Below are 14632 nucleotides of genomic sequence, written 5' to 3' on the forward strand. Positions count from 1 at the left end.
GCTTAGCCAACTAAAACTCGCGAGGCTCTGGTCCTCAATCATCAATCGCTGCCCTTATCAGCTCACCGATCAGTCTTTGACACTCCACCCCTCAGGAAGTCACACGACCTCCAGCAGGCTCGGTCGCTGAGTTTAAGTAGTTACTAGTTCTCTGGACTCTTCATCAACACAAATAGTCTATCTCTGCACATCGGTTGCAGCCTCCTGCGCTGGTACAAAAACAAGATCCTAATTATCCTGTTTTCGAATTCAATGTTTGGGCTCAGAACTTACATGTGGCCGACGTCGATAGCATGGCAAGGGGCCCCCTACTCAATGGGAAACAGACCTCACAAACTACCAGTCAACTTCACCTGACCGTGTGGTGCCTGGTGGGCGTTGGGGGCCAAAACATGCTGACGATTGTTTGACAGATGCCTCAGACCTGTCATGAGGCAACTCGGAGGAAATTCTCGGCCTCCCTGACGCTCAAATGAAAACTTCAAAAAGTGACCCCAGTTGTCACAGCACATCAACCTTTGCCTCGCCATCAAAACGCACACCATGAACTCAGCTAGTCTATGAATATTAATAGATCTTGGCTTGGTATTCAGTCTTTGATGTGTGAATATCGTGATTTCAATTCACGAACGGGTAATAAATGGGATGAGTAGTTGAGAATTTATGAACCGGTAAGTGAAATCTAGACTCATTAGTCTTTCTCGCTCGGTTGGCCGACCCTCAGGCTTTGAACTCTAATCTTGCAAGGCGATTGGGGACTTGTTTTGGATAAAAGTACCTGGGAAGACGACTTGTGAGGCAACCGCCTCATTTCCCTTGTTACCGGGATCTTTGGGGCCCTTCCTAACTAGATCAGCGTAAAGAATCAACGACAATGCCACACAAAACGTCAAATAGTTATGATGGTAGATCCCCTTCAAAGAATCTTAACACGGCTGGCTGCAACATCTGCCCGCCCGCCCAAAGTCTGAAGCGCGAAAACATGTCACAAGATTTCAACATGTCTAATTATATCGAAGAATATCGTATATACATTGGTAGCCATTTGGCAAGTCGACAACCAAGTCGACACCCCATACATGTTGATACATGGGGATACGAGGAAGCATGCACATCCCAGTAGCAATTAGGTACCCAACTCCCTCCGTCTTCCAACAACAACCACTCGGGTATGCAGCCCAACTGATGTACAAACTCGACCAGGCCGGGCTCCACAGGAGAAGGGAGTGAAACGTAGGTAGGTAGGTAGGTAGGTAGGTAGGTATTTTGATTAGAATTTGGGAGAAAAAAGAGGCTCGGAGAAGAAATAACCAGGGGCCAGCCGCCATATTACACCACCGCCATATTACGCCACCGCCACATCAACTACGCCTCCAGCTCGCGCACGCCCTCCTCTGGCCCGGGCGCCTCGAAGACGGGCCCGGGGCGGCGCTGCTGGTCGGGGTAGTAGGGGTAGCCTTTGTGCGCGGCGGGGGGCGGCTCGGAGCCGGGGGCCTCGGACAGTGAGACGGGGGAGGACTCGGACGACGGTTTAACGTCGTAGTGCGGCCCGCCGCTATCTATTTCGTGTAGATGGTGGATCCCCGAGTCCGCGTCCTTGTCGCCGGCGGCGGCGGCGGCCTGCCTCCGGCGCTTCCGCCAGAGCAGAAGCGTGGCGAGGCCGATGGCGAGGATTAAGGCCGCCAAGCCGACGCCGATCCCGGCGATCGCGCCCGCCGACAAGCCGTTTGATGGTGTTGATGAGATGGTAGTGCCGTTGACGTTGTTTGCTGCCCCGGCGGCCGGCGGCGCGGTGGCCGCGGCCAGGTCGCTCGTGGCTGTGCCTCTGCTGCTTGCTCCGCTCGTTGTGCCTGAACTGCTCGAGCTGGCTGAGCCGCCTGGGCTGCCCGGGTTCCCTGAGCTGCCTGAATTCCCCGGATTCTCTGAGCTGCCCGAGTTTCCCGAGCTACCTGAGCTGCCCGAGGTGCCTGAGCTTCCCGACTTGTCTGAGCTTCCCGAGTTTCCTGAGTTCCCTGAGCTGCCTGGTTTGCCTGGGCTGCTCGAGCTGCTCGGGCCGGGGCTGGTGATGGTATTGGCTTTGGTGCTAGGGCTACGGCTGGTTGACATGTCGCTGGACTGAAAGTTGATCTGGATCATGGGGGCGTAGAGAGTGAGCATCGAGGCATACTCATTGGGAAGGGTCATGCTACCGAGGTTTGTGGTGGTGACGCCGTCGCAATATACCGTTCGGACCGACGTCGACTGTACGACGCGGACGCATGTCTGGCCGTTGATGTTTGCGCAAGCGTAGTTTGACGAGCAGCAGCCAATGGCCGTCTCTCCTTTCTCCATGACGAACTGCACGGGCCAGCCCTGGGACGTCGTCTTAGGGCCAGCAGTAGCGGTGCAGGCTGATGTGTAGCCCGCCGGGCAATGAACGCCCGGCGAGTAGAACCCCCAGCCAAACAGGGCCCCAGTCGGCGCGGGGATTCCTTGGGAAGTTGGCGGCCAGCACGACGTGGCATCTCGAACCCCGTCTGGTCCGCACTCCTGGCCCTTCCAGCCAAAGTTGCACGTCGTGCATGCTGGAAAGAGAGGCGCACAGTCGAACGGGGGAGTGAAAACTTGGGTGAGAGGCCCCAGGTTGACCCGGTCCTGGCCAGCCACAACGGCCATGTCTAGGTCTGAGTCGCAGCCGCGACCTACCCCGGGAAGAAGACCTAAATCTAGGTCAGGTGGGGTTTCCCTCGCTCCCACCCTGCTGCGAGCTCGCGGTTGTCGAGACTGTCGAGGCTGCCGTCAAAGATGGTCGTCGAGCTGGCTGCGGGCCCGTCGACTCGGGCAAGAACCGAAGACGGGATTATCCGGCAGCCGGGGATTTCAGGGAGGGAAACAGAAGAAAGAGTGTTCCGGGGGTTTGGGTGCAGACGGGGGCGTTGCTGGCCGACTTAAGAAGAATTAAGCTCCTTCCCACCTACCTATAGGGCTGCACAGCTGTGCCTATGGCCCTCCCCCCCCCGGGCACCCCCAAACACCAACAAAGATGCATTTGCGTCGACGGGCCGAGAGTGATTGACCCACATCGGGAGCTTTGCCCCTAACCGCGGGTCCCTGTTCTCAACTGGGCTGAAAGGGCACGGGGCGCTTTTATTGGACCGAGCCGCAATCCCCTCGGCCTTTGCCCAGGCTTGGCGGTTGCGCTGGGGGCGGCCCAGGGCCTGGGGGCACACGCCTTGCAGGGCCCGAGGTGGCAAGTCCCACAGGGCGGACAGGGGTGGCCATCCTTTGGCTTCGATCTTGCGGGCTCGTGCCTTGGTGCGCCGGCTTGGCACAACCTCGAGGCAATCGACAGGCGCAAACCCTGGAGGCAATAATATTTTTGGAACACTCAGTCTTCCAATAGGTAAGCCCAAAGGCCACTCCCTTCGTCGCCGTCACCCTGCAGCGCCCACCCACCCACACGCCTCATGCCACTATGCCCGGTTTGGTGTCTTCTCTCCGTTGTTGTGGACCGTTACCGAGTCGCAGTGGATTCAATGCGCCACTCGCTGCCAATCCACCGGCCATCCTTCCAAAAATCAACGGCAGCTCTGCACTTCCAGCTGCCCTGGCCGTCCAATAATATCCGAGGGCCGCCATCTCCAATCTCCATGTCATCTTGTGTGAGTTTCGACGTGACGCTCCAGCAAATCCCACGCATCCCATCGTCATCATAAGCTCATTAAACTACAAATGCCAGCCTACCCAAGGCCCTCTTTGTCAATAACACAGCAGTCTCTGTACTTACTTGCTTGTAGTACCTGCCCCTCGTGCACACCGTCAAGTGTGTCAAATAGCGAACCGCCGAGAAACAAGATCAGTCTAGTGCGTGGCTTGGTATGGAGTCGCCTGGGTGCCCACTGCCACCATCCACTGCCTAGGCGCTGACATGTCGTGACTTGGCGCAGTGTTGTACTCAAAATGTGCCACTCTGCACGGAAACTCGAGTTCCCCTTGGCGCTCTTTCCAGAAGCCTGGGGTCAGCGGTCCTCGGGGTACATAGATTTCCGACCATCCATCTCGAATATTTCGGAATGGGAGATCGGACTTGAGCGGCGCTCGGATTGGGCAGAGATTAAAAAAATAAAGATCGACATGACACATCACTATCAAAGTTGCATTGTAGTCATGCGGGCTGCAAATTCCATTCTTTCGAGCCTCAGGCCGACAGGTCCCCAAACGGGACTCGAATTGGATTGCATGTAACTATTGAACCAGCGGGGGAGCTGCGGCCCGTACCAGCCAGGATATTTTTGCGTAGCCGAGACCACTCGCCGTGTACAGTTCGTATGGGGTTTTGGTGCAGGATGGGTTGGTTGAGTAGCGTTGCTCAAGGCTGAACAGACAGCCTAGCCACGTTCTAAAATAGCCTGCCAAGTGAACGAATGTCAGCTTATTTGTTCGAGCGTCAGGCGCGGACCACATTGCCTACCCTAGGTATAGGCAGGTGGACAAGCTATCACCCAATCTTGATATCCGGATATCCGCCGGTTTCAACCTTGACCCGTCACAGTGTTCAGACCAAACACCGTCTTGAACACATTTTAGACTTGGGATCGATTGTTATCGATCGACGGTCCATAAGGGTAGCGACAGGGATTGACCAATCTGCTTGGACGCGTGTGCTGTACAACGTCGACGAGCAACGTACAACGTGGATATGGATCAAACAGTTTCAAGAACAAAGAGTCATGCCGGGAAGGTTCCGACCAGTTACAAGCGCCTCAGAAAACACGCACGCCAAAGAACCGCCGACCCAGACTGATTGAATCTAACATGCCAATACCAACACATAAACAAGGCCGAATGCACATCGCTTGGTTGTTCCTCAAAATATCCGGGCAGGCTGTCCGGGTCCTTTAGTTTGAGGTTGCTCATCGCTTTGTATTGTTGAATTCATTCCCTCACATCAATCGTGGACCTTTATCCATATCAGAATTAAGTCTTACGTCTTGTTGTCGTGCGCGGGTTGAGCAAAGCTGCAACCCTCTCCTACTTGGACAAGCGAAAGCTAAAGTAATTAAAACAGGAGAGCGAATTACAAGCCCACACTCCTGAAAAGCTGTACTCTGTGGATCTATTTTGTTCATCGGTGAACCGTGGGGGAACCAACCGCCACACTTGTCTCACCTCTGTCAGCACGGATTCATCTGCCGATTTCGGTTGTTGTCACAAAGAAGTTGGACGACCACAGATCTTGACTGCGGTGGCGGCATTGTGCATCCGCACCCACGTCACTATCCGCCTGTCTTTCTCTGGCACAAGATAAAGCAGAAAACTAGTCAAACTTTATTAAGCCCGATCTCCACTTTGCACCACCCATCACATCTAATTCCTCCCAAAGAACCAAAATCCCAACTCTAAAAATTAAGCGTGAATGCAATCTTCATCCAAATCTCAAGACCAAAAACTGTAACAGCGATGGTGACGGACCCAGAGCAGACCGGCGACGAGGTCTCCCAGACCCTTCCCGCGCCGGCACCCGCGCCGGACAAGGAGAAGGAGAAAGAGAACAGCGGCTCGCAGAAGCCGGGGCGCCTATTTGACGCGAAGCGAGGTAATTATCCCTGCTTCTTTTCCCGCGATCGCCGTTCAAGGCAGCCAGAACTATGCCACATCAATCTCTCTCGACGCGAGAGTGGCAACTGGCAAGAAGAGAAAGAAGCCTGAACTCACACCCCGCCACCCTCGCAGACCTAGACCTGACCAGCCTCGACGCGCCGTCAATCGCAGACCAAGCCGAGCAAGCGATCGTCAAGGCGCTAGCAGACCTAAACCCGGCGGGGATCGTGTTCCTGGCGGCGCGACACCGGCACTGGGAGCCGCACGAAATGCCGGAGCCCGGGTCGGCCTTCCACAAGTACTACAAGTCGCTCAATTATTTTGCGACGTACCGGCGGTCGGAGCGTGGGTGCTCTATCTTTCTTTTTCCGTCCTTCATTTTAGACTTTGAACTTTTGAACTCTCTATTTCCCGATTCCTATCAACCTCGCTCCTGCCCACATTTACCCACCGAACCTATCTGAGAACTCTCCCACCATTACCCCCATGACTTCCTCGCACTACTTGATAGTACAAGATCCCTTCCTGACTAAAAGCTCGCTACAGTGGTTGAAAAGGCGTGGGCGGTGCGCTACGAGCGCAAGCATAGGCACACCGCGCCAAGCACAACGATAGGCCACAAGCTGAACCCGCACCTGCCTCCGTGGCGGCAGGGAGCGAGCGAGTACTGGGGGCCTTCGAGAGGGGAGGTGGTGCCGCCGAGAGTTGCAGCAGCCACGCTGTCAGAATGTGAGGAAGAGTCGGTCAAATTTTACATCGAACCCGAGGTTGATGCCAATCTCCTTTGGTGAATGTTAGGGGTTGTGCCGCCGGAGGAGGGAGGGAGAGAGAGTGAAGGAGGTGGGAAACATCGCTGGCGTTGTGCCTCTGGCTGGACATGTACGGGAGATGACTGGTCGGTCATCATTGTTGAACTGCGTGTTGTAGCCAGGCGGAGCGGAAGCGGTAACGTAGGCGGAGCCAAGTGCAGGATAGATCGTAGGAACTATTCCCTACGGCCTAGGGTAGACTATAGGGAACTATGCCCTACGGTCCAGTACAATAGTGCCTTGTGTAAGCCACTGAGGGAAGCAGACCGACTGCTACAGACTTGTAGGACTCCGCTACAAGCCTGCCACATGTCACGGTCGCCACAGGGCTCATGTGACAGGATTGATTCTATTGGCTGCATTGTGCTTAGGGTGTGGCCTGTGCGCACTGAGCACCACTACCTATTTCTCCGCGCCCTGCGCGGACCCCGCGATAGATTCCTTTCTCTTCCTTAGCTTTAAATCCACATTCGTTGCTGCCTTCAACCATTGACATCCCTACTGCGTAAGGCGGGCCGTCACACCACAGGTCTGTAGAACTCTGCTACAGGCCTGCCACTTGTGAGGACTCTGCTCAGCAGTCTACCTCGTAGGCTACAGGGAACTCTGCCCTGTACTCAGGGTCTTCGGGGGGCAACAGAAGTGCTGAAGAAGACTGAGAGGAGCTGTATTATAGAAGGATTATAGTACAGAGAGTGGTGAGTGTGATGCTTGCTTGAAAGGAAATCTATCTAAGGGAAAGAATAGGTCTTAATATAGACCCAAAGTAGATCTTCTAGAGTGTTCTAGAAGCCGTACGTAGCCCTGTATTCGACAGTCTTCTAGTGGGCTCGTAGGGGGTTCGAGAAGGTGCTGTGGGGCCTAGCAAACAATTTGGTGCACTTTAGGGCCCTATAGCTGTAGTAGCTAGCCATACTTTAACAATCATTAATCACAATGAGCAGGTGGTCGTCCCAGCCGAAGCGCAGTAGCATCAGCAGCAGCGATATGCCTGTCATGACGCACAGCGAGATGATCATTCGTGGCCCGTTGGCCTCCTATACCAGGCGGCTCATAGTACTTATATTCATACCCATACTCATACTTATGTTCATGTTCATGTTTGTGTTGGTGTTGGGGCTGGGCGTCGCCGTGGCGTCATGGTTGGCGGGAAAAGAGGTTTGGCCTGACAGTTTGGCTATTGCTACAGGCTCTATGCCTATGGAGTCTGCAGACTGCTCGTCGTACTCCTCGTCGTGCTCGTCGTCTTCGGTTCTCGTCCTCGGAAGCCTACCCGAACCAAGCCGACACTCAAGCAAACTGTGGCACGAATGTAGCGATGTCAGGGATTTAGATGGTGAGACTGACTCGCAACCTAAACACGCATCGCCTGCCCTAGGTCCCCGCTAGAGACCCAGACTGCAAACCATCCTCGATCTACATAAGCCTGGACGTCTTTAGATAGTTCCTATCTCTGCAAGCAAGCAGACGCCCGCCTTTAACCTCCCAAACAAACCGTGCGGACCTGCTGCTGTCGCGACTGGAGTTGAATAACGCAGGTGTCTGGAGTGTCCGGAACAACCCCGTAATTTCTTTCGAGGCCGAAGGGGGCCCGGCGCCCCCAGGGCCAGCAGGCCATCAATCTTCGGTAGACTTTGGCAAGCAGATCGAATGTTCGTGCGATAACGTCGATGGTATCGCTAATCAACATCAACGGCGTTATCGACATTCGCTTCGCGGCGGCAAACCGAAGGAACGGGGACAATGCGGACGCGGGTGTGGCTTATGCTTTCAATGATCCAAATGCGACATATAAGCCAAGCCCCCGGCGAGCCAAACGGTTACCCTGGCGGCGTTTCCCTTTGGAATAATTTTCGGCATCTGCCTTATCTGTACCGACGTAGCCGATGAGAAACCGTAAGGCACAAAGGCTGTCTACGGGAAATGGTGTGCGAGCAGACAAGGATACCTGATTCGGGTACTGTTTGGTGTGTCTATATCGACGCAGGGCACAGAAAACCTGCATTCCTCACACTTGACGACCAACAGCCGCAAAAATGCTTCATTTCTGGCACCATCCATCCGAAGCGCGAACTCCAGGCCGAACTTTTAGGGGTGAAACAGACCGTAACATTCCCGTTGGGCCTCCCAGAGATGGATCCAACCGCCACATCGCCGCGAGTTAGCATGTCGAGGAAGCTCGACTCTTGAATGGCACCAACGGCAACTCCGCGGCAGTCCTCGGTCTCTATGATGTTGGTCATCTCAGACCTCTTTTTCATGGGTGCTCCGAGCTTTCCGGGCCACGTGAGCCTTGGCAATCCTGGATATGTAATGGGGTTTAGATTCGGACTGACGAAGGATCTCTTGCGCCGCCATTCATCAGACGAGCAAAAGCCCGAGACAGCCTTTATATTTAACTGCCGGGCTGCGAACTTGTGATAAGGTATATGCTTAGATTCGGTGCGGCTCCATCCACCGCCCATAGTCGCGGAGCTAGCCGAATGCCGCATCGTGGCCATGGGTTGTGCATTAGTTGGGTTTCTATTTCGTATTGCGCGAGTGAATCCGGTATTAAAACGGCCCGGGCGGCAGGTTGGTAGAGTGCGGATGGGCTTGTGGCCGGACTTGCAACACGAGTGGCGACAAAACTTTAAAGGAGCTGGCAAGGACTCGCTACACACATCTGTTCCGTGCTCTTCTTCTGGGTCTGGTAGGCGCTCGCTGTTCCTGTTTGGTTCCACCTGCAACCCCTTTTACACCCCTGCCCCTGAATAATTGTTGGTCTGGTTCTTCGAAACCCTCACAACAAGATTTATAGCCAATCAATCTTGGTGTAAAGCCGAGCAAAAAAAACAACGAGGACCGCCATTTTAGCACAAAATACCACTATCAAATAAGTCTCAGCTCTTAAAACCTAAGCTAACAATCATTCAAGGGCTGGGGTGTGCACACCGATAGGCATAGCCCGGAAATATGACTTAGCAATGCTCTCTTTCGTCTGCTCATGGAGGGCCTTCCACAGTTAAATCTATCGCCAAAGTGAAATCGCCTATACCCATTAGCACGCAAACAACGTGATGTAGCTATGTTTGCTAGTGAGAGTCCCCGAGCTAGATTGGTCCGGTGTTTATGGGTTAGGTCTCAATTTGTTTATTTACCTCTTGAACCCTCTTAGCACAGTGGCCTGTATCCCGCGGATGCCGCCCCAAAGCTGTGCTTATATAACAGCATTGGGTGATACTGGGCCCTTAGTGATCTTACAGGGCCAGAAATAAAAGCACCTTACTCAATGACTTGGGTCTCCGTCACGCATTGCCACAGGTTGGGTGGTTCGTAATATGTTAGCTGCATTCTATTGGCCGCACTCTCTCTGATAGTTGATAGTTACACTCTGTTGGCTGCAAGCTATTGGTTGCTCTCTGTTGGGCTCTCTCTGCTGTTGTTGCAGATGGGTGATCGCCAGAACTAAAATTCCCTCAGGTCTTGGCCCGCTCTGAATTATTTTGGGGTTCAGACACCATCAAGGACCCTGTTGGATTCACCAGGGTACCGGTACTGGAATCAACAGGGCGTAAATGTACGCCGAAAGCTGGTGGTTCAAGTGATGGATTGTAGATGTGTGTTCTTCTCTCTAGCTTTCTGGCAGTGCCAGAAGGCCCCTTCTTATACTACTATTGTGGTGGCGAAGTGGGTGGCGAAGTCTCTATCTAAAACCTTCGAGGCCCTTCTGCTTGACACATTCCAACAGAACCATTGCGAATTTGATGTTTAAACGGGACGGCCCGGGATAGGAATTCCGGAATTTGAGTCCAGGATTAGACTCTTGATCCCTGGTTACCAATTCGGCGTGGTTCAAGAATTCCGGTGAGGCATTAGAATTCCGTTAGGAATTCGGAGTTAAACCAGCTCGCCGCCAACGGTACAAACGCGAGCTATGTCTGCGAAAATGTCGCAGCCAGGCTGCCGTCGCTGTCGTCTTGTGTCGGCGGCATCGTGGTCGAGTTGCGTGCGAGGCCCGAGAACGCCGTGCTAAGGAAGCGCGGCTCTAACCTGCTGGCTGCCCTATTGCGTCCAGATGGAGGAGTGGTACCTGTCGAGGAGGACGCGCACGTTTCGAGTGCTTTCTCGTGGAACAACGCGTCGCTGGCACGCCACTCCTGCGTGTCGACATCGACAAAGTCGGGGAGCTCGTCCTCGTCGTGGCGAACTGTAGCAGCACTTTATACGGTGACACTACCCCTCGATGTATTAATAACTTTGTATTATTGTTGGTACACGTGCGGAAGGACCAAATACACCGTCTAAACCTCCATGCGCCAAGTGTAGCTCGTTGGTGGGCAGCCTGTAGAGTCGCCCTATCATTCCAGTCTATCAAAATGCCCCAGACCCCAAGAAAGTAACAAGAAGAGAACCCGAAAAGAAGAGAACCCAAAAAGAAGAGAAAGAACGATAACCGTGTGCTATGCTCCGTAATCCGACCTGCCAGTCAATGACCCGACCATGTCTACCAAGGACCAATCTGTAGTTCGAGTTTCGCCTCGCGTTACGTGCATTACGTGCATACTATCCAACTGTGGATGCGTTTGTATACAGCCCCTGCGGCTCATCGCCGTCCTGTTTAGGGTAGTCGGATGTTGGCGGCATTCTCGTGCGCAACGCGACTCCGCTCGAGGGTGACGTCTTCGGCGGCGTTGCTAAGGGACAGGTACGCCGTCCAGGCGATTCCAACCGTCGATACGAAGGGCTAGCAAAAAGAAAACATAGATGTCAGTTATACTTTTATAACGGGGAGTGTGGCGCGTCGAAAAGATGCTTGCGGTGTCCAAGACGAAGACTCACCAGCTGGAACTGCACGGGCATCAGGCGGAAGTTGATGACCTGCACCGCCGGCCACAGCATGTAGTTGGCCTTGAGGGTCGGGAAGTACATGTCGCGCATCTTCTGGTAGACGGCACGGCGACCGCCGCCCTCGGCGATGGTCATGGCTGTGAAGAAAGCAGCAACACCGAACGGCGCGAAGACGAGCTGGTCCATGGCGACGCGCTTCATGGCGGGGACAAAGGCGCTGGCTTTGGAGATTGGGAAGGTGCGCTCGAGGAACTTGAACCACCGGAATTGTACAGGCGCCATGCAAAAACCGTACGCCATGAAGCGCGTCAGGCGCTCAAAGTCGAAGGGAGGCGGCAGTGTTCGCGAGTCGGGGATCAGGTCCCGCTCGTTGAGCGGGTTCTTGCGGTCGAGTTCGTGGATCTCGACGGCGAGGGGGTCATCGCGCGCGTTGGGCGACTTGCCGAACGAGTATTTGCGGACGGCACGCTGCCGGATCGCCGTGATTGACTGTGCTACCGTGTCCGCGATGCCGCCGAGCACCGCGTTGGACACCATCATTGTGAGTACTGCAGAGGGAGAAAATGGTCGTTAGTCCAGGGACCGGGGAGCTTCGAGGCCCGTGTGCGCGTCGTGGGAGGAAGATGGAAACGTACCAGGTCGTTGATCGTAATACGCGTTGAAGCGGCTCGTTAGCCGCGCGAAGAGGGCCATCTCGATGAAAAGTATGACGACGTGGAGGAGGGGCTTAATTAAAGAGGTTGCAGGTCAGTCTTTTGGCCAGCCAGAGCAGGGCCGGGACAAGGCCCGAAGGAACGGAAGTCGCGAACAAGGGAGGCCGGGGGGAAGGGAAGATAGAAGCTGACGGACAACATACAATGCGACCGCAAATAAACTTGCTGTTAATCGTGCGAGTCCAGCGCCGACGGGTCAGTTCCCAAGTCATTGTGATAGATGCCGTGTGGTGACTAGCAGCAGGGCAGAACAAAGATCGGGCAATCGGGCGATTGACGGATGCTGTTGATCCCAGAGGACAAGAGGCGGCGTTGGCTCGCGTAGCCGGTTTTGGGTCGATGACGACAAGTGGCACAGGCGACAGGAGCTATGACGCCCGACGTGACACGCTACAGGGGTCGAGTGCGGACAGATAAGCCTTTCGTGTCCACAAGCGGATTGCTGCGTAAATGCCCCCCACTGACTGCCGGACTGGACGTTTCGTCGATTTCGACCCACCCGACGCCTTTGGATGGAAATGGAACGAAGCGGTCGATAGAAAGATGCAGATGCTAAATTGGGGTGTATGGTGGGATCATTGGCAGACTATTCCACTTGGCCTTTGTTTGCTAATCGCGCTAGATTGTGGTGATCTCACATTCCTGACCCCAATTATTAATTATTCCGGCTATGCCCTTTAATTAGCCGCTGATCCCATCCATCGCCCTTCAGCGGGCAGTCCCGCCACGCATGGGAAGTCCAGCGACGAGAATCTTCGCGCTAACCGCCCACTTCTAAGGTATTGCAGCTACGCAACAAATATTGAGTTCCTGGGAATGGTCACTGATTAGGCCGTTCGTTTTTTTCCTGTCCCCGTTTTTTCCCCCTTTGTTTTGTTTCTCCCTGGGCACTGTCCTCTCCTGTAACCTGAGGCTCGACGCCCGACTTGCAGCCCGTCACTCGCCCGGGCATTCACTGAGCAGCCTGGATACTGGCCGACGTTCTGCGTAACGGTGCGAAGAGGGAGGCTGGGGCATTCCTGGGCTATGACACACGCCCAGTACACAGACAACTTCAGGTTACTGGCGGGACGTCAATAGCCCCGCGCTTACCCTTCTGCCTTGAAAGTTAGGACACGATGGAAGTGTCGTTCCATCATAGCGCCGGGTATGCCCAGAGGCGGGAGCGCATGCAGGCACGGGCGCAGTCGCGGGTACAAGTAGGTGCAGCAGCAGCAGCGGCAGCATCAACTCTACCAAACCTGCAAAGAGTTTGACTGGGACGAGCTACAGAGCCATCCCTAGGGAATCTTCTATACCACGGCCCCTAAGCTCACCCCCATCGTCCGCAGAAAGCTGCGTCACCTACGATATACCTATCGTCAAGGTTGTAAGCCACTTCTATCCCGATATGAGCACAAGAGGCTGTTTCGCCCTCCAGAATCAGATCCCCCAGGCCCATAGCTCCTAGTAGGATCTACCGAGGACGTTGAGAACGATCTAGCAGGCGCAATAAATCAGGCCAGAATTTAGACAGACAATTATCAATGCCAACGCGGTCTTTGTGCCACCGCTAGGGATACTCTCTTCCCCGAGCGCGTGTTAGCGTCAGCATGCACCCGGGGGATTCCGTCGGAGATGGATCTTAGTCTGGCCTGATCTCAAAAGCCAACCTGTACGGGGTCTCGCAGTGGAGAATTTGGCAACTATCTCTGCCTAAGCTACTGCTGGTGCACAGAGTAGATTGTGATCCCGACAAGCGATAACGTCGATGAGTTCACGTGAGACATCTCCTAGTCTGCGGCGGAGCCTGCGCTGGCCCCGTGTCGGGCATAGTCAGCTACAGCTTCATGCGGCCCTACTTTGCGAACGGGCCCTGGGGCGAACGAGGGACGCAGCCAGGTGCTCTACGTCGAGGAAGCTGAGATCGTGGACATCCAGTGCCCCAGTCCCGCTACCACTCTCTAGACGGCTAGTATAGAGTTGTGGCAGTCAAAGTTGGCCGGTGACGCCGCTCCTGCCACTGTCTCCTATGCCAAGATCACGAACAGCAACCTCATGTCTGAAATTGATTCGGGTCCTGATAACATGTGGAAAAGAGACTGCCATTATTGGCCCTTCGAATGTGTGACGTCCGCGGCAGGGACTCGGCGGCTGACCTGGACGGTCGGCGAGTGATTCTCTTCCACCGGTAGGCTTCGAAGCCGTGACGTCGGATCATGATCAGCTCGGCCCCGGGCTGCCAGTCGACAGCCAGCTAGCTGACGTTTTCTTGCCGGTTTTCAGAGACATAGCTTCCAGTCAAGCCATGACCCTTGTCTAAGCGATGGCGAATGTGCCTAGGTAGACTTTCTAACTTGGGGCGTCTCGTTCTAGAAAATGAGGTCCTTCGTCAAGGGAACCTCATGTCGTAATGACTAATGCCAGATGCAGTAATGGGGCGTAGTCCGGTTGAGTGAGGTTATGCCGTCTCGGCTAATAGAGTGTTGCATGTCTAGAAATGCAATAGGCTAGTTGAATCTTGGAAGCCCTTGAAGCATAATTGGGTACTTCAGCCAGCTTATAATAGGATAAATTGGTACCCAGCTCACTGTCTACTAATCATGCTGCCCTCCTACCGTTAAGACAAAACGCTAATCATTCTCGGCGAGGACCGATGACTTTTCTCTCCTCCTTAAAGAGACTATAAAACTTGTTAGGACTCAGACTCTTCTCTCTACA

At 54.4% G+C, this 14632-nt stretch overlaps 3 protein-coding genes across 3 annotated transcripts; 1 reads left to right on the forward strand and 2 right to left on the reverse strand.

Moving 5' to 3' along the window:
* Window positions 1-1365: 1365 nt before the first annotated feature.
* B0T26DRAFT_643555 (uncharacterized protein) lies at window positions 1366-2655 on the reverse strand (the record flags this gene model as incomplete). Its single annotated transcript, XM_060437544.1, has 2 exons — window positions 1366-1855; window positions 2105-2655. 2 exons carry the CDS (start codon window positions 2653-2655, stop codon window positions 1366-1368), a joined length of 1041 nt encoding a protein of 346 aa, XP_060297793.1.
* A 2784-nt stretch (window positions 2656-5439) lies between these two features.
* B0T26DRAFT_673643 (uncharacterized protein) lies at window positions 5440-6371 on the forward strand (the record flags this gene model as incomplete). Its single annotated transcript, XM_060439623.1, has 3 exons — window positions 5440-5575; window positions 5713-5925; window positions 6127-6371. The coding sequence occupies 3 exons, from the start codon at window positions 5440-5442 to the stop codon at window positions 6369-6371; spliced, it is 594 nt and encodes a 197-aa protein (XP_060297794.1).
* Window positions 6372-10615: 4244 nt separating this feature from the next.
* Window positions 10616-12098, reverse strand: B0T26DRAFT_700535 (uncharacterized protein). Its single transcript, XM_060441547.1, has 3 exons — window positions 11855-12098; window positions 11211-11767; window positions 10616-11115 (listed from the first exon to the last, which is right to left on the reverse strand). Exons 1-3 carry the CDS (start codon window positions 11910-11912, stop codon window positions 10990-10992), a joined length of 741 nt encoding a protein of 246 aa, XP_060297795.1. The 5' UTR covers window positions 11913-12098; the 3' UTR covers window positions 10616-10989.
* Window positions 12099-14632: the final 2534 nt, after the last annotated feature.

The sequence above is a fragment of the Lasiosphaeria miniovina genome, assembly GCF_030549165.1.
Source record: "Lasiosphaeria miniovina strain SMH2392-1A chromosome Unknown B0T26scaffold_3, whole genome shotgun sequence".
Classification (NCBI taxonomy): domain Eukaryota; kingdom Fungi; phylum Ascomycota; class Sordariomycetes; order Sordariales; family Lasiosphaeriaceae; genus Lasiosphaeria; species Lasiosphaeria miniovina.